The sequence below is a fragment of the Arabidopsis lyrata genome (genome assembly GCF_000004255.2).
Source record: "Arabidopsis lyrata subsp. lyrata unplaced genomic scaffold ARALYscaffold_2, whole genome shotgun sequence".
In the NCBI taxonomy this organism is placed as follows: Eukaryota; Viridiplantae; Streptophyta; class Magnoliopsida; order Brassicales; family Brassicaceae; genus Arabidopsis; species Arabidopsis lyrata.
Window position 1 is genome coordinate 14,427,239 of NW_003302554.1, and position 17,360 is coordinate 14,444,598.

Genomic DNA, 17,360 nt, shown 5'->3' on the forward strand with positions numbered 1-17,360 from the left:
AGCCCTGAAGTTTATAGACGGCTTGTGGGAAAGTTAATGTATCTCACTATCACCAGACCGGATATAACCTTTGCGGTTAACAAGCTCTGCCAGTTTACTTCTGCTCCCAAACAGTCTCATATGAATGCAGCGCAGAAGGTTGTTGCTTATGTCAAAGGCACCATCGGGTTAGGTCTCTTCTATCCTTCTAAATCAGACTTACAGTTAAAAGGTTTCACTGATGCCAGTTGGTCATCCGAACACTAAGAATGTTCTTTTGATAATCGCTCCAGCCAGCGATAGCGACACAAAAAAGCAATGTAGTTTTTTTTTTTTTTTTTTCTTTAATCTTTTTTTTTATTTTATTTTTAAAGCAATGTGGTTTTGTTGTTTTAAACACAAGATTGCAGAAAGTAATAATGCCAGTGTTTATAAAAGAGACGCGTTGACAATTTTGGAACCATAACTGATCACTTAAAATTCCAACGATAGTTGCAACTCATTTGGTGACTCCTTTAACTGTTGCGGCGATACTGGTTTAAAAGCTATTGACGGAGTTTTACAAAATAAATGATTAAAAAGATAAAATCTAATCTAAAAATCTAATTTTTAATTTGAAGATTTGTAAAATCTACCATTATACCCTTAAAATCACTCAAAATTACAAAACACAGTTTCTTTTTAAATGAATCGCTCTTTGGAGTCGTGCAATTATCAAAAGAACATAGCCGTACTTGTCTAATAAATGATGATATACTTTTGTGGCGCCTAAAGCATCAACTTTATTCGCTTTAGTTCAAAGTTAGATCTGGGTAAAACCAATTGTTATCTCCTGGTTTCTAACTGAACCAGACACACGCTCGATTTATCATTTTTGAACATTAAAGAGCGCGTAATAGAGAGTGTGCCTTCTAAAGAGAGGCTTTGTCTAGTTTTCTTCCTAAGATATATATGACAGAAAGTTTGTCATAATTCAAAAAGTTTCTAAGCTTCCTATCAAAGATTTAGGCCAATGCGAAGAGGATTAAAACAGTCATGAGGAGAGAGTCTCAAATGGGCTTTAAAGAGGATACGACGAACACATCAAAAACTATTTGTTATCCTCATGTTCAAAATCTCGATAGATTTGGGCGTTAGCCTATTCCTTTTTTTTTTTTTTTTTTTTTTGGTCATCTGGTAGAATTTTTATGAAAGAGAAGCAAGTTACAAAGTCGGCGATTAAAAACATAATCCCGAAAACCAAGCCGGCGGAAACAACACATCCCCGAAAACTAAGCCGACGGATAACAAGATATCCTCGGAAACTAAGCCCAAAAAGATGGGATTCAAACAACTACACTACCAATGAAAAACAATGCCGAAACAAAGAAGGCAACGAAGCACAAAGAACATAAAATACAACTCTAACTCAGAATCTAGCACATCACACCTTGCCTACCATCAAACCAACAAAGAGAAAAACTTGAAGTAGTGGCTAACCGATGGAGACGAAAAAATCCACGACACCGGACAGCGGCTCCTCCTATACCAATGAAGACTACCTCACAAATTGTGTGATGTGCTAGATTATATAAACTTATCTATATAAACTTCAACCATACATCAATGAAGAAGTCCATCGGCTTGTCCCTTGGATTATATGGGAGAACACAAATACTTTTCAGCAGTTTAAACGGAAGCAAATCCCCAATGATAGTTTGATGAAGTGGTCATCAATGAATAGGTAAGTTCATAAAAATTCTTATAATTTAGGTTTTCTGTATTTAGAAAAAATAAAAGCAATTCAATAAAAATTGTAAAAACAAAAAATCACTATATATTTTTAATACTTATCATTTTAACACTGCAAAGTGCAAACCAACAAGTCTATTATCAAAATAATAACCTTTTATAGATTTGATAGTTTATAGTAACAGAGAAAAAAAAAACTCTTATAAATAAAAATCGCTATTCGTATTTTTTTATAAATAATTTCAAGAGAAAATCGGCATTTGTTAATTATTTCCTCAAAAAAAAGAAAAAAAAAATCAGAAGAAGACGAAAAGAGAGGATCCAATTGAAAATCGGATTAGATTTTTACTAAATCAAGACATTGTCTGGTCAAAATCACCAAAAAGAAAGAGAGTTGTTGGATTCTTCACCAAAATCATCGTCATTTACATTGTCTTAGATCCTCCTCCTATCTTTTTTCTATGGACCATAGATTCGAATCTTACTTTCTCTCCTTCTTCACAAGATCCTCGTCTTCTTCTCCTTCTTCTACCTCTTTCTCGTAGCCTCCTCCTCCTTCTCCTTCTACGCCAACAACAACAACCCACACAGGCTACGAATTAGAGAATGGCTGGTTCATCAACGAAGAGATTTCCTCTCTATGCTAAAGATTATGAGCTCTTTGAAGAGGTAGGTGAAGGTGTTAGTGCTACTGTTTACAAAGCTCGTTGCATTGCTCTTAACGAGATTGTCGCCGTTAAAATCTTGGACCTCGAAAAATGCAGAAACGATTTGGTTCGTATTCTCAAATCTTTGAATTGTTGTCATTACCATAACAAAAATACGATACATTTGTATGAAGCTTTACATTTGCTTGTTGTTCACGCAGGAAACTATACGCAAGGAAGTTCATATTATGAGTTTAATAGATCATCCGAATTTATTGAAAGCGCATTGTTCGTTTATCGATCGTAGTAGTTTGTGGATTGTAATGCCTTATATGTCTGGTGGTTCTTGTTTTCATTTAATGAAATCTGTATATCCGGAAGGTCTTGAGCAACCTATAATCGCTACTTTGTTAAGGGAAGTGCTTAGAGCGCTTGTTTATCTTCATCGACAAGGTCATATCCATAGAGATGTTAAGGTACTTTTACTAAAGGATAGAAAAAGTCTCTGTTTTCGTCTCTGTTTAGTTTGTTTGTTTACATGCTTTGTTTCTAGGCTGGGAATATATTGATTCACTCAAAAGGCGTAGTTAAACTTGGAGACTTTGGAGTTTCAGCATGTATGTTTGATAGCGGAGAAAGGATGCGTACTAGGAATACATTCGTTGGGACGCCTTGTTGGTACGCTGTTAATTTCTCTATATGTTTTGTTATTTGGTTGGTTTGTTTTAGCCGATGGTATATATTTTGGCTTCTACAGGATGGCACCTGAGGTTATGCAGCAAGTAGATGGATATGATTTCAAGTATATCTGCGTTTTTCTAGTCTATCTGTATAGCAATCATAAAGCGAGTTGGTTATCGATTCTTACAATTTTGTGTTTGGTATAATAGAGCCGATATATGGTCGTTTGGTATAACTGCACTGGAGCTTGCTCATGGTCATGCTCCATTTTCAAAATATCCACCTATGAAGGTGCTATTAATGACATTACAAAATGCTCCTCCTCGTCTTGACTATGACAGAGATAAGAAATTCTCAAAGGTAAGTGGGATTTAATGATAACACAAACATATAAAAGTAGATTCTATATCTTTCACTTAGACCCTAACCTGTTCGCAGTCGTTTAGAGAGTTAATCGCAGCCTGCTTAGTTAAAGATCCAAAAAAGCGTCCAACTGCAGCAAAACTTCTGAAACACCCTTTCTTCAAACATGCTCGGTCTACAGATTATTTGTCCCGTAAAATTCTTCATGGTCTTTCTCCGCTTGGTGAACGTTTTAAAAAGCTCAAGGTGAGTTGAAGAATTTCCTTTTCTGTTGGCACTTAGAATCTTCATGACTTACCTTTTATACATTAGTAGTTGTCATTTTCTCTTATGTTGGCTATACAGGAGGCGGAGGCTGAGTTGTTTAAAGGCATAAATGGTGACAAAGAACAGCTATCTCAGGTATACCTCAATACTTATGGTTAACATCTCTTACTCCTTTTGGTAACTAAGCCATAATCCATATGTCGGGATGCTCGTCTATTCAAATTATCGTTGCGGTCTACCTAATTTAGAATCCTATAATGCTCTCTTGCAGCATGAGTATATGAGAGGAATTAGTGCTTGGAATTTTGATCTCGAAGACTTGAGGAGGCAGGCAGCAATTGTAAGTAAGGTCATGTCTTAGTGAAAACGTAAAACTAGTTTTTTCCCGCACCCTCTCAATGCTTCAGTGTTCTGCTATCAGGTTCCAAATGATGAAATGTGCAATTCAGAGATTCAGGAACTGAACACAAATGGAGATGTACCAAAAGGAAAGCCAGTGATGCAAAGGTCACAGACTATGCCTTTGGAATTTTTTTCAGAAAAGGTAAATGTTTTTTATCTCTGCGTGCCTGTTTTGAATTCCAGCTAACATTTCGTCATATCCGGTCCAACTTACAGGATATGATGAGTGAGAGTTACAGTCAATTAACCGGTTCATTACTTCCTTCATTTCATCGCAAATTCCTCCCGACTATTGGGTACTTTATAACATTTTTCTTCTCTATACATTAGTAGACCCTGACTGTGGAGTCGCGTTTCACTTGAAGCCTCCCCTTATGATGTTTTGCTGTGTGTGTTTGCTTATACAACTTTGAAATAAATATATTGGAGCAGGTATCAAGTTGGCATCCTTTCTGATGAAAGAAATGCATGTTGCTCGAGCGATGGAGTTGCAGAGAAGCTCGCTCTTGGAAAGCCACATCAACTAGAACCATTAGCGGATACAGAGCAAATTGGAAAAGCAGGAAGTGAGCAGGTAATTTTGGATTGCTTTGAATATAATGTCATGAGGTTCTTAGATTGTGATTACTTACTCACATTTGAAAACAATGTTCCTTATCAGGAGAAACCAAAAAATGGTTACGCAGTTAGTCCTGTGAACCGTGAATCTTCCACATCAAAGGAACCATTAGCGGATACAAAGCAAATTAGAAAAGCAGGAAATGAGCAGGTAATTTTGGATTGCTTTGAATATAATATCATGCGGTTCTTAGATTGTGATTCCTTACTCAAATTTGAAAACAATGTTCCTTACCAGGAGAAACCAAAAAACGGCTATATAGTTAGTCCTGTGAACGGTGAATCTTCCCCATCAAAGGAAATCCTCCCACTATTACAGAGTCTCCTGGTTCAGAATGACATTCAAAGGGTGTGTGTGTTGCCTGTTTCAACCGCTTCTTGTGCATACACTCTCCTAAATGATTATTTAGATTTAGCTTCCGAAAGATTTACATTGTATTTGTTTTCTTGGCAGGCGAAAGTAATAAGGTTAATTAGATTTTTTGATCGAACTGCGGGAACTGAAAATCCGATCTCAAAAACCGAAGGAGTGCAGGTAACTTCTTTTTCTGATTTGGCTTAAATACTTAGAAAGCACATAACTAATAGCATGAAAACTCACAGGTATATCCATCAAAGGAGAAAGATCTACAATCTCAAGTTCAGTTTTTGGAGCAAAGGTAAATTGGCATAACTCCTTCATTTTTTTTTGTTTGTTTGTTTTGGATTAAGATTGTTAAGAAAGTTGAGGTAAGGTCTTTAATGAATTTTCAGTGTTGAGAAGCTTGTAGAGGAAGTTCAGAGAAGAAAAGAAATAAATAGTCAGGTAAAAACCAAAATGTAGAAGTAAAGTCATACTAAAAAAAGATTGAATTTTAGAGATCCAACTAAAATGTTTTTATATGTTATGCAGCTAGAACAACAGATCAGCTCTCTCATTAGCAGCAGCAGCAGCAGCAACATTCCTTAAGCTTAATGGAGAAAGATAAATTCTTTTATGTATTCAATATTTATATATATGCGCAGATTCACTCTTATTTTTTTAATAACATAAATTCATTAGTGACAAAAGCAAGCAAATGGGCATTGGGCTTTTTACCAAGTGTCTATTTGTATTACTAACGTAAATTTTGGTTTATACAACTAACACATAAAAACAAACAAAAAAGTAAAAAGAAAGTCTACCTTTTTTTTTGTGATTTTTAGAGTGATTTCCATTGCAGAAGTCTATATTTCTATATATATACTATGTGTAAAATGTGTTTCTTTCTTGTTTCAAACCTAACTCCATTACGCATCATCAGCTTCTGTTAAACTTTGGCTACTTCAGGTAAAATCTGTAACGTCCTCTGCCAAGAAAAACAAAAGTGTGTGATCAATACTCATCTGACTTATTCTACAAGTAAACAATAAAGATTCTTTTCACAAACTTATTAAGGCATAGATTTCATCTTAACAAGAAAAGTATTAGACCTTGCTCCATAAGAAAAAACATTTAATTATATTACTGATTATGAAAAAATCTTGTTTTTATTTTTTAAAGTAGACTTACCCTAACACACTTTTTAACGCCTCTGATTCTTGAGTATCTTGAAAAGAAGATGATCTCCAACCACTTCCCTAATCTTCCTAACTAGCTGCTCTCTTCTCAGCTTCCGTTTCTACACAAATACAAGATATAAAATCAGAGAGAGACCATCACACACACACTAATGGATTTGATTTGAAAGTTGAAACTTACCCTAAAATCATCATAACTTGTCAAAATCAAGTTCATTCTTGTAACATCAAGTGACTTCGAAAGAATTGACATAAGAGCAGAGAAGCTAACACATGGTGACCTTGCTCTTCCAATTAGACCTGAAACCAAAAAAAAAAAAAATTTATTAATTTCACTCTCTAACCACAAAAAGAATCTTGAAGAAGTTGTTACCTCTGAGAAGAGGAGATTTGAAACTGACGATATAAGTAGGAAGAATGTAAGAATTCATGTTAGAGCTCCAAATCACATATTTTCTTGGATTCTCAAGATTATCAACACCAGAATCAAATCGGTTCGAACTCGGGTACGATTGTTTAGAACCAGCTTCGATTTGTTCCGGTTTACCAAGAATCACACGGCATAAGAGAATATTCTTTATCCCTTCTTCATCACCTTCACCAACTAAAGCCCTGAATCATCATCATCATCATCATCATCAATTTCACTGTTTCATCAAAAACTAATTTAGATCTGAAGAAAAAAAAAAAACACTTACGCAGCGAGAGAGTATCGATGATGAACAAGATGAATTCCAACACCGTGAGATCCGACGTCGTTTTCGAATTTCTCGATCTCACGATTACTAAATCCATACGTAATAACACGATCGATCTCTTCTTTGGAACCAGAGTACCATCCGTATTTAACATTGGCGTCTCCGTTGTTCTTCTTCGTCATAGCTTCTGTGAAAATCTTGAACACAGCGAATTTAGCTTTGGTTGTGATTCTTCTCTCCGTTGAGTTTTTTCGTACGGTGACGATTGTTGTCTCGTTGGCGAATGATCCCATTCCGGTGAGGAAACAGTTTTTGACGAGGTCGTGTTCGAAGGTTGATTCACGGAGAAGAATCGTTGATTCGCCGGAGAAGTTAGGTGGTTGAGAACCGGGGTTGATGATTTCGCCGTTGTCTAAATTGGTGACGGATTCTTGATCTTCGATCTCGACTTGTGCCGCCATTAGAAGGATGAGAGAGAGAGAAGGTTTTCTTGAGGAAAAGGAGAAAATGTTTGTTTCAATGGCGGTTTTAGGGATCTACAGTTATAAAGGTGAGAGAGAGTGTGGCGGTGTGGTGATTTGTTCGTACGTTTAAAGCGAAAACTTGGACAACAAGTTTTCTAATTTCTAATTCTATTTTTATTCAATTACCATTTTACCCTTTTAGACTATATTTAGAAATGAGAAACCCCAACGTTATTTCGTAACTATAACATTCAGTATGTGTTTAAAAAAAAAAAAACATAATAAAATTTGAATTTGAAATGATGTGATTATGGTTTGTGACTAAGACTATCTTTATCAATGGGTTCTTAAGAAAATCTTAAGATGATCTTAGTAATTTTTTAGTATTATTACTAAGAACCAAAGTTAAGATGAGTTAAGGGAGTTGCTTACCTAAGAGCCAAAAAGAGGTAAATTTTAATTTTAGTTCTTAGTAATAATACTAAAAAATTACTAAGATAATCTTAAGATTTTCTTAAGAACCCATTAATAAAGATGGTCTAAGCTGTTAGTCTATTTATTGTTTTTTAGAATATGGGCATTGGTACTACAACTTATTTTTGGGGGGTAAAATGGGTACTAAAACTTATAACAATATTGTACTTAGGTGGAATGTATGAGAATACCAGAAAAATTAATCTAAACCAAATGTATGCGTGTACCTACGACAAAATGGAAGAAAAAAATATGCGTGGTTACATATTTCAATGTCGGTTACATGTATTATTATAATAGTGTACGAATTCTCTTCTACGTATTTTTTTTTTGTTCCTAGATAGAGGTTAACTTGTGAAATTGAGTGTTGATAGAAAATTCTTCCATTAGGTTCCTTCCACATCACATAATTCTGATTTTTTTTTTACATTTATTCATGTATAATAATACAAGAATATCAAAGAAGAAATATTCAATGAATTATTTTTGAAATAACATAATTACAATAACTAAATATAATTCTTTTTTTTTTCTTTTTTTTTTTCAAATTGAAATCTTGTCCGAATGCAGTCATGCACCATGCTTAAAGACGGATATATAAATGGATAAGTTACAGACGATACAAAAAAATGAAATGATGTTATGACCAAAAGAAAGAAATAAAGAAAACATATTCCATTCCATGTGATCATAAAAAAAGAAAAAAAGAAAACACTATTCCTAAATTTCTATCATTTTGAAAACCAGGAGAAATCAAAAGGCCCAACAAAGTATTGGGCTTTTAAAAGCCTGGTTCATGGCTATCTAAATTCATTCCTATTAATCCGACGTGGCAGATTTCAAACGCCCAGACGACGACGTGCCTCCAATAAACTCTTTATCAGCAACTCACTAAATTTTAAAAAAAATCATGGCGACCTGTTACAAATTATTCCTTCCAAAACTTTGTTAATTTTCCCGGGAAAATACACACAAGAGGCAAATAGAAAAAGAGTACCTTCATTAATTTTAAGTTTTTAACTTGACATTGTCAATTTTAGAATAAGAGGCAAATAGAGAAAGAGTACCTCCGTTAATTTTAACCTTGACATCGTCAATTTTAGACCCGATTGTTTATTTGGGAGCTTAATTTTCAGATTTTAACTAGTTGCAGAACGGAAAATAATATTTGTTGATTAGTCAAATGTTTTCTAGGAGTTGTTTTAATTCAATAGATGAATTAAGGTATAGTTTCATTAGAGAGTTTTGGTCAGAGACGATAACTCTGCTTCTATGAAGTGATTTTGTTTTTGGATAACAAAAACAATTCAAAGAAGGTGAAGAATCATAAGAAGAAGAACGAAATGTCAGATTCGCCTAGTTCTTCTCCATCAGCACCGTCCCCTGATTCATCTACTCCTCTTAGCCCGCCACCTCCAAATGGCGGTCCCTATCAAGGGAAGACACATTTCACCTATGAAGAGCTAACGGACATAACAGAAGGATTTTCTAAGCAAAACATACTTGGAGAAGGAGGGTTTGGTTATGTCTACAAAGGTAAACTAAATGACGGAAAACTTGTTGCTGTTAAGCAGCTTAAGGTTGGTAGCAGACAAGGTGACCGTGAGTTTAAGGCGGAGGTTGAGATTATTAGTCGTGTTCACCATCGCCATTTGGTTTCTCTTGTTGGATACTGCATTTCGGATTCAGAGAGATTGCTTATCTATGAGTATGTTCCTAACCAAACCTTGGAGCATCATTTGCATGGTGAGGTTCTTTAACCACTTTCCTCATCAGACAAAATTTACTTGACATGATTTTTTTTTACTTACATGGGTTATGTTCTTGACAGGGAAGGGAAGGCCTGTCCTTGAATGGGCTAGGAGAGTCAGAATCGCTATAGGTTCTGCCAAAGGTTTGGCGTATTTGCATGAAGACTGTAAGTAGTTTTTGCGATGTTAAAGTCCAAAGAGAAACTGAATCAAAGCGACTTTATTTATGTATGTTTTGTTTTGCAGGTCATCCAAAAATCATTCACAGGGACATAAAGTCCGCAAACATCTTGCTGGACGATGAGTTTGAAGTTCAGGCAATCCTTTTTTTGAACACTTGCTCTTTTTGGAGCTTTGACTCTGTAGTTTTAGTTGATAAGAGTTTTATTTGTTCTTAGTTTTATGTTTCTTGGTGTTTAGGTTGCTGACTTTGGACTTGCCAAACTCAATGATACAACACAAACTCATGTATCAACTCGCGTTATGGGAACCTTGGGGTAAGATTGATCACATACTCTCCATCGGGATAAGGGTAAAAGAAAAAATAGATTTTCACTTGTTTATGGATCACTGGAATAAATTCCGTAATTCACGAAATGGGGGTACTCTTTTTGTGAACCTATTAAAGTATCTCCACTTTGAGAAGAAAAGTCCTTCGTAGTACCAGTGTGCTTAGCCTTCTAAATCTGATAGTGATGAACTAGTACGTATAGAGAGGTTAGAAGGTACAAATTGTTGAAAAGTACATAAGCCTCTAATGTTATTGGCTTTTGTTATCAGGTACTTGGCACCAGAATATGCACAAAGTGGAAACCTGACTGATAGATCAGATGTTTTCTCGTTTGGGGTTGTTCTCTTAGAGCTTATAACCGGACGCAAACCAGTTGACCAGTACCAGCCTATGGGAGAAGAGAGTTTGGTTGAATGGGTAAATACTTATCTCAATATATGGTTTGACTTGGCGCTAGTTATTTAAATGACATAATCCATGAACTCACACAGGCTCGTCCACTGCTTGACAAAGCCATTGAGACCGGCGATTTCAGCGAACTAGTTGATAGACGGCTGGAAAAGAATTACGTGGAGAAAGAAGTTTTCAGAATGATTGAAACGGCCGCTGCTTGTGTTAGGCATTCTGGTCCAAAACGTCCACGCATGGTTCAGGTATCTTTCTATATAATAACATTATTTGTAGCAGCACTACGACTAATCAAGTCTCACATATATAGCAACAAATAACAATTATATACATGTCATGTTCTAGTTTATAAAAACAATTGAAAACTTACACAAAACTTGTTTGAAATAAGGTTTTGAGAGCACTGGATAGTGAAGGGGACATGGGAGATATCAGCAATGGAAGAAAAGTGGGACAAAGCAGTGGTTATGAATCTGGTCAGACTAAAGTTGTGATAAAGGACATCGGGTCCACTTTAGTAAAAGGAGTGGTATCAGGGACTATGTTGCTCACACGTGTGATGTATGATTCTTATCAGAATCGACACGAGAGAAGGAAACACGAGAGTAAGAAGGAGTCTGATATAAATAAGAAAAGAGGTGCATCTTGAATTAAGTGGGAGGTTAATCGCTACGAGACTACGGTGTGGAGAGAAGAATTTGAAGGGATGCTGATCTCACTTTTCATAACAACTTTACTTACTTGAAATTGAAATACATCATTAACCAAATAGAGTTGCATCTTAAACCAGATAAAAAAATGATGCGTGTTTACATATTTCAATGTCGGTTACTTCACATCTTAACAGTGTACGAATTCTCTTCTATTTTTTTTTTCTTTCCTAAAGGTGAATAAACAAATAAATTGAACATTAATAGTCTTGCTTCCACGTCACATAACTCTGAATCTTGGATAATTATTCAGATATAATAATGATTTTATATTAAAAATATACTATGTTACTATTTTTTCTTGCACTGAAATTATGTTATTTCAATAATTAGTTTTTCTTGCATTGAAATCATGTCCGAAACTCCGAATGCACCATGCAAAAATATGGTTACATTACAAACAAATGATATTATGACCAAAAGAAAAGATTTCTATCATTAGGAGACCAGGAGAAATCAAGAGGCCCAAGTATATTTTGGGCTTTAAAAGCCTGGTTCAGGACTAATTTTAAATTCATCACAGAAGTTTCGAATTAGAAACACGTCACAGAACTGACAGATTTCAAACGGGTTGGGTCGGGTCGTGTCGGGTCAGAAAAGAATCCATCAACTTTGCGCGGTAACCCGGATATTCCAAAAGTGAAGGGAGCAAAAACAAAATTCAAAACAAATAATATAATTTAGAGAGAGCCGCATTTTTGGATCAAACGCCCACACCACACGACGTGCCTCCAATAAACTCTTTAGTCTTTATCATCAATCACTAAATTCAAAAAGGTCATGGCGACCTGTTACAAATTATTCCTTTCAATTTTTATTAATTTTCCCGGGAAAATACACAGAGAGATAGAGGACCTCCATTAATTTTCTTTTAACCTTGACATCGTCAATTTTATAATTCCGTAATGGCACGCATTCTTCTCTTTGTAAACCCTCCATTTTTCTTGTTTTGTAATTAGAAAAATCTTTGTTCAGATTTAAATTAGTTGTTTCCACTTGCAGAACAGAGTAAAATAAAATTTCTTTTGCTTCCTGTTGTGTTTTTTTTTTTTGGTTTGATTAGTCAATTGTTTTCTGAGAGTTGTTTTAATCAATTGATGAATAAGGAGGTTTACTTTCATTAGAGAGAGAGAGAGAGACGATAACTCTGCTTCTGTGAAGTGATTTTAGAAGCAGAGTTATTCGCTGAAACAGAGAAGGCGAAGAATCAGAATCAGAAGAAGAAGAAGAAGAAGGAATGTCAGATTCGCCGAGTTCTTCTCCACCAGCACCGTCTGCTGATTCCGCTCCGCCGCCGGATAGCTCGACCGGCGGATCCGCCCCTCCACCTACGGATTCGGCACCACCTCCTGGCCCGCCGGCTGATTCATCTCCTCCGCCAGTTGTCTCATCCCCTCCTCCGCCGCCTGATTCATCTCCTCCTCCGCTTGTTGATTTAACCCCGCCGCCAAGTTCTTCACCTCCACCCCCTCCGGCAGATGCTCCACCGCCGGTTCCCATTGTGTTACCTCCACCTCCACCTTCACCGGTAGACTCACCGCCGCCGGAGTCCACCAACTCCCCTCCACCTCCGGAGGTGTTTGAACCACCACCGCCTCCTCCCAATGCAGAAAGCCCTCCTGCTCCTCCGCCTCCGGAACAATTACCTCCTCCAGCGTCTTCACCGCAAGCTGGACCCAAAACACCGGAAAAACACCCTCCGGGACCTACAAAATCTCCTTCAGCACCCGCCATATCTCCTCCAGCTCCTCCAAACGCCCCGCCGCATAACACTTCTCACGCATTACCACCTAAGTCTACCGCTGCAGGTGGACCGCCATCTAGAGGAGTCCCGTCACCTCCAAATGGCTATCAAGGGAAGACTATGGTCGGTTTTGCAGTAGCCGGTTTCGCAGTCATTGCCTTGATGGCTGTTGTGTTCTTAGTCAGAAGAAAGAAAAAGAGAAACATTGATGCATACAGTGACTCACAATACTTGCCTCCTTCAAACTTCTCCATCAAATCAGGTGAAATCTTGATCCATCTCTCAGCTTCGTGTTCGTCTTCAAGAAGATACACAAATGTTTAAACTTTTTCTTTCGCAGATGGATTCTTATACGGTCAAAATTCTACAAAGGTATACTCTGGTCCTGGTGGTTACAATTCACAACAACAATCAAATTCCGGAAATAGCTTCGGCAGCCAACGAGGAGGAGGTTATACACGGTCAGGGAGTGCGCCTGATTCAGCGGTGATGGGAAGTGGTCAGACACATTTCACCTATGAAGAGCTAACAGATATAACAGAAGGATTTTCTAAGCAAAACATACTTGGAGAAGGAGGGTTTGGTTGTGTCTACAAAGGTAAACTAAATGATGGAAAACTTGTTGCCGTTAAGCAGCTTAAGGTTGGTAGCGGACAAGGTGACCGTGAGTTTAAGGCAGAGGTTGAGATCATTAGCCGTGTTCATCATCGCCATTTGGTTTCTCTTGTTGGCTACTGCATTGCGGATTCAGAGAGATTGCTTATCTATGAGTATGTTCCTAACCAAACCTTGGAGCATCATTTGCATGGTGAGGTTCTTTTACCACTTTCCTCATCAGACAAGATTTTCTTGACATGTTTTTCTTTTACTTACATGGGTTATGTTCTTGACAGGGAAGGGAAGGCCTGTCCTTGAATGGGCTAGGAGAGTTAGGATTGCTATAGGTTCTGCCAAAGGTTTGGCGTATTTGCACGAAGACTGTAAGCACTTTTTGCAACGTTTATGCTTTTTAAAGTCCAAAGAGAAGCTGAATCAAAGAGACTTTATTTACGTATGTTTTGTTTTGCAGGTCACCCAAAAATCATTCACAGGGACATAAAGTCCGCAAACATCTTGCTGGACGATGAGTTTGAAGCTCAGGCAATCTTTTTTTTTTTTTGAACACTTGCTCTTTTTGGAGCTTTGGCTCTGAAGTTTTACTTGTTCTTACTTTTCTGTTTCTTGGTGTTTAGGTTGCTGACTTCGGACTTGCCAAACTCAATGATTCAACCCAAACTCATGTATCAACTCGCGTTATGGGAACCTTTGGGTAAGATTGATCACACACTCTACTCATAGCAAACCTATCTTTTGAGAAGAAAAGTCTTTAGTAGTATCAGGTGCTTAAACTTCTAGGTATGATAATGTGCTTGTATAGAGAGGTTAGAAGGTATACTAAGCGGTTCTTATTGCCAAATATCAATAACATATAAATCGTTGCGAAGTACATAAGCCTCTGTTTTGTTGGCTTTTGTTTTCAGGTACTTGGCACCCGAATATGCACAAAGTGGAAAGCTGACTGATAGATCAGATGTTTTCTCGTTTGGGGTTGTTCTCTTAGAGCTTATAACCGGACGCAAACCAGTTGACCAGTACCAGCCTTTGGGAGAAGAGAGTTTGGTTGAATGGGTAAATACTTAATCTGTCTTGACATCTCCATATATGGTTGGACTTGGCTCTAGTTATTTAAATGACAGAATCTATGAACTCACAGGCTCGTCCACTGCTTCACAAAGCCATTGAGACTGGCGATTTCAGCGAACTAGTTGACAGGCGGCTTGAAAAGCATTACGTGGAGAATGAAGTTTTCAGAATGATTGAAACAGCTGCTGCTTGTGTTAGGCATTCTGGTCCAAAACGTCCACGCATGGTTCAGGTACCTTTCTAATAGCAGCACTATATATGACTAATCAAATCTAACATATATATAGCAACAAATAAAATTTTTATACATGTCATGTTCTAGTTTATAAAATTTGAAAACTTACACAGAACTTGTTTGAAATAAGGTTGTGAGAGCACTGGATAGTGAAGGGGACATGGGAGATATCAGCAACGGAAACAAAGTGGGACAAAGCAGTGCTTATGACTCTGGTCAGTATAACAATGACACCATGAAGTTCAGGAAAATGGCGTTTGGTTTTGACGATAGCTCGGATTCCGGGATGTACAGTGGAGAGTACTTTGCCCAAGGCTCCCGGAAAGGATCCAACGGAGCTTCCTCTGAGTTCACGAGGAATGAATCCGAGAACCGAAACTTCAATAACCGGCGCTTCTGATCCAAAAATAGGTCAACTTATACCTTATTATCCCTCATGCTTGAGCTCTTTGTACAGCATTAATGCTCTCTTTGTACCTTTTTTTGTGTGAGATACTTTTCTTGCTAGCTACATTTAGTTTTGCTCCATAATGGCCATTTGCCTGAAAAGACTTATTATAGGTGAGAACAGAAAAAAGCAACCAAAAAGGAAAAAGGACTCATAATAGTTCTCAAAGAGTGATTTTGAATCTGAATTGTTTGCTTTTGTTTGTTTCTCTTTGTTGAGTTTCGGATTTTTGTTGAGTGTGATAACATAAATGAAGAACTCCATCTTCTGATTTTTTTTACATATTGAGCTTGTAAATTTTTACTTGTTATCTCATATTTTTTTCTGCTTTCATATATAATTTTTGATATCTAAGTTCCATACCAATATGAAACAAAACCAAACGACACAAAACAAACAAACAAGAATTAGGATAAAGTGAAGAAGCATGATGAATTCTCTTGTCTTATTAAGACAGTGTTCTGACCGGAGCTTGAAGTCGAAACCTCCGTGTCTGCGGTGGCCTTACACATGGTTAATATATAACCGGAGGTGGTCTTTTCCCTCCTTTTCCTCCTCCTCCTCCTCCACCTCCTCCTCCTCTCTTGTTATCAAACCCAAATTCTATGTCTCCTCCGTTTCGACCAGTGGGTTTGCTCATAGGACCAGGCCGCTTCATATCGAACCCAAACTCCACATCACCTCTTTCTCTTGGCTCACGCTCCACAGGTCTGATCTCACGGCTCTTCTTTGACGACGGTTTCTCATGCTTGGAAGTTTTGTTGTTGTTTTTGTCTTTGTGTTGCTTTCCACCGCGGTTGCATAGTCTTCCAAACACACAAGCCATTGCTGCCAAGACAAGGATTGCGGCTAGAACGATGAATGCTGTACCAAACGAGCCACTTGAACCGGTGGATGAAGGCGAGGAAGAAGATGAAGAAGAAGAAGAAGTAGATGGATACACTAGAAGAGGTTGCTGAATCTCTTGTGGTTGGTCTCCCATTTTTTTTATTTTCTTGGTGAGTTTGGTTTTGATTGTGATTTTGGTGAGATATGCTTTAGGAGCTGTGTGATGTTGAGGACTACTTATGTATTAATAGTACTAGTATACTCCTTTCCATGATCATTCTCTGTATTAAGGTGGATGTGAGACATGGTTTTTTTTTTTTTGAAATAAAGTTGCCTATAGCTTACTTTTGTGGAAATTATCAGTTTGTTTTTTGTTTTCTTTAATAAAGAAATATAGTTATGTTTTCTTTCCTTTTCTTTTGTTTATCAACAATGTGGGTTTGTTCACTAGATGCACTTTAGAGCATTTTCTGATTGCTTTGTATGAAGAGAAAGTGGGATTTTGGTTAAGTATTTTAAGATGAGACACAATTTCATTGTTTCCAAGAAAAGATGAATTAAAGATTTGTTGAGTGGGAAGATGCTTTACCAATCATTGACTCTACTCTTTACATTCCCATTTCCCATTAATTTATACACTTTTTTCTCTACTCTTCAATCTCCAATTTTCAATTCCGTAGTGCTTGAATGAATCTTGTGTATTCTATACTCCCTCCGTTTCATAAAGAGTGTCGTTTTAAGGTTTTATTTTTGTTTATCAAAGAGTGTCGTTTTATGTTTTCAATGCAAAATTTAATGATTTTTTTATGTTTTATGACTATTAGTATTCTACATATTGTTTTACTATTGAGCAGATTATGTTTAGGTATATAGTTAATGATGTTTTTGTTTAGAAAAAACAAAAAATTTAATGTTTTCTTAATCTGTGTGCAGAATTCTAAAATGACACTCTTTGTGAAACAGAGGAAGTATATATTTATATATAAATATTTGTTATAAAGTTGGGCTAAATATCAGGAGAACAAAATGATGATTTTGCATTTTCAAATAAAAGTTGGATTATGGATCCACTAGTTTTGCAAATAATACTCATCCACCACCAAATCTTCTTTAATGTGAAGTGTTAACCCTTCTTGTTAGTTTCTTTCTAACTGATTCTATTTACTTTAGTTCTGTAGG

General features: G+C 36.7%; 5 protein-coding genes across 6 annotated transcripts; 3 read left to right on the forward strand and 2 right to left on the reverse strand.

The window, feature by feature from the left end:
* Nucleotides 1–1,974: 1,974 nt before the first annotated feature.
* LOC9324843 (serine/threonine-protein kinase BLUS1) lies at nt 1,975–5,795 on the forward strand. Of its 2 annotated transcripts, none has more exons than XM_021035466.1 (17): nt 1,975–2,484; nt 2,579–2,833; nt 2,911–3,035; nt 3,115–3,159; nt 3,248–3,398; nt 3,477–3,647; nt 3,747–3,803; nt 3,940–4,017; nt 4,090–4,212; nt 4,287–4,366; nt 4,503–4,644; nt 4,732–4,839; nt 4,927–5,037; nt 5,143–5,223; nt 5,292–5,347; nt 5,442–5,493; nt 5,581–5,795. In XM_021035466.1, the coding sequence occupies exons 1-17, from the start codon at nt 2,317–2,319 to the stop codon at nt 5,635–5,637; spliced, it is 1,860 nt and encodes a 619-aa protein (XP_020891125.1). In that variant the 5' UTR covers nt 1,975–2,316; the 3' UTR covers nt 5,638–5,795. The 2 variants fall into 2 exon arrangements, with proteins under 2 accessions (XP_020891125.1, XP_020891126.1); XM_021035467.1 differs by having other exon boundaries at nt 1,978–2,484; nt 3,940–4,008.
* Nucleotides 5,748–7,667, reverse strand: LOC9323365 (probable inactive poly [ADP-ribose] polymerase SRO3). The gene is made up of 5 exons (XM_021035469.1): nt 6,926–7,667; nt 6,601–6,839; nt 6,409–6,527; nt 6,220–6,328; nt 5,748–6,016 (listed from the first exon to the last, which is right to left on the reverse strand). The coding sequence occupies exons 1-4, from the start codon at nt 7,384–7,386 to the stop codon at nt 6,233–6,235; spliced, it is 915 nt and encodes a 304-aa protein (XP_020891128.1). The 5' UTR covers nt 7,387–7,667; the 3' UTR covers nt 5,748–6,016; nt 6,220–6,232.
* A 1,279-nt stretch (nt 7,668–8,946) lies between these two features.
* On the forward strand, nt 8,947–11,349 carry LOC9324844 (proline-rich receptor-like protein kinase PERK13). The gene is made up of 7 exons (XM_002887255.2): nt 8,947–9,609; nt 9,695–9,781; nt 9,861–9,931; nt 10,035–10,111; nt 10,395–10,542; nt 10,617–10,778; nt 10,925–11,349. The coding sequence occupies exons 1-7, from the start codon at nt 9,207–9,209 to the stop codon at nt 11,180–11,182; spliced, it is 1,206 nt and encodes a 401-aa protein (XP_002887301.1). The 5' UTR covers nt 8,947–9,206; the 3' UTR covers nt 11,183–11,349.
* Nucleotides 11,350–11,576: 227 nt separating this feature from the next.
* LOC9323366 (proline-rich receptor-like protein kinase PERK13) lies at nt 11,577–15,635 on the forward strand. The gene is made up of 8 exons (XM_021035465.1): nt 11,577–13,249; nt 13,328–13,795; nt 13,881–13,967; nt 14,057–14,127; nt 14,220–14,296; nt 14,508–14,655; nt 14,741–14,902; nt 15,036–15,635. Exons 1-8 carry the CDS (start codon nt 12,481–12,483, stop codon nt 15,303–15,305), a joined length of 2,052 nt encoding a protein of 683 aa, XP_020891124.1. The 5' UTR covers nt 11,577–12,480; the 3' UTR covers nt 15,306–15,635.
* On the reverse strand, nt 15,384–16,487 carry LOC9323367. The gene is made up of 2 exons (XM_021035470.1): nt 15,820–16,487; nt 15,384–15,447 (listed from the first exon to the last, which is right to left on the reverse strand). Exon 1 carries the CDS (start codon nt 16,333–16,335, stop codon nt 15,868–15,870), a length of 468 nt encoding a protein of 155 aa, XP_020891129.1. The 5' UTR covers nt 16,336–16,487; the 3' UTR covers nt 15,384–15,447; nt 15,820–15,867.
* Nucleotides 16,488–17,360: the final 873 nt, after the last annotated feature.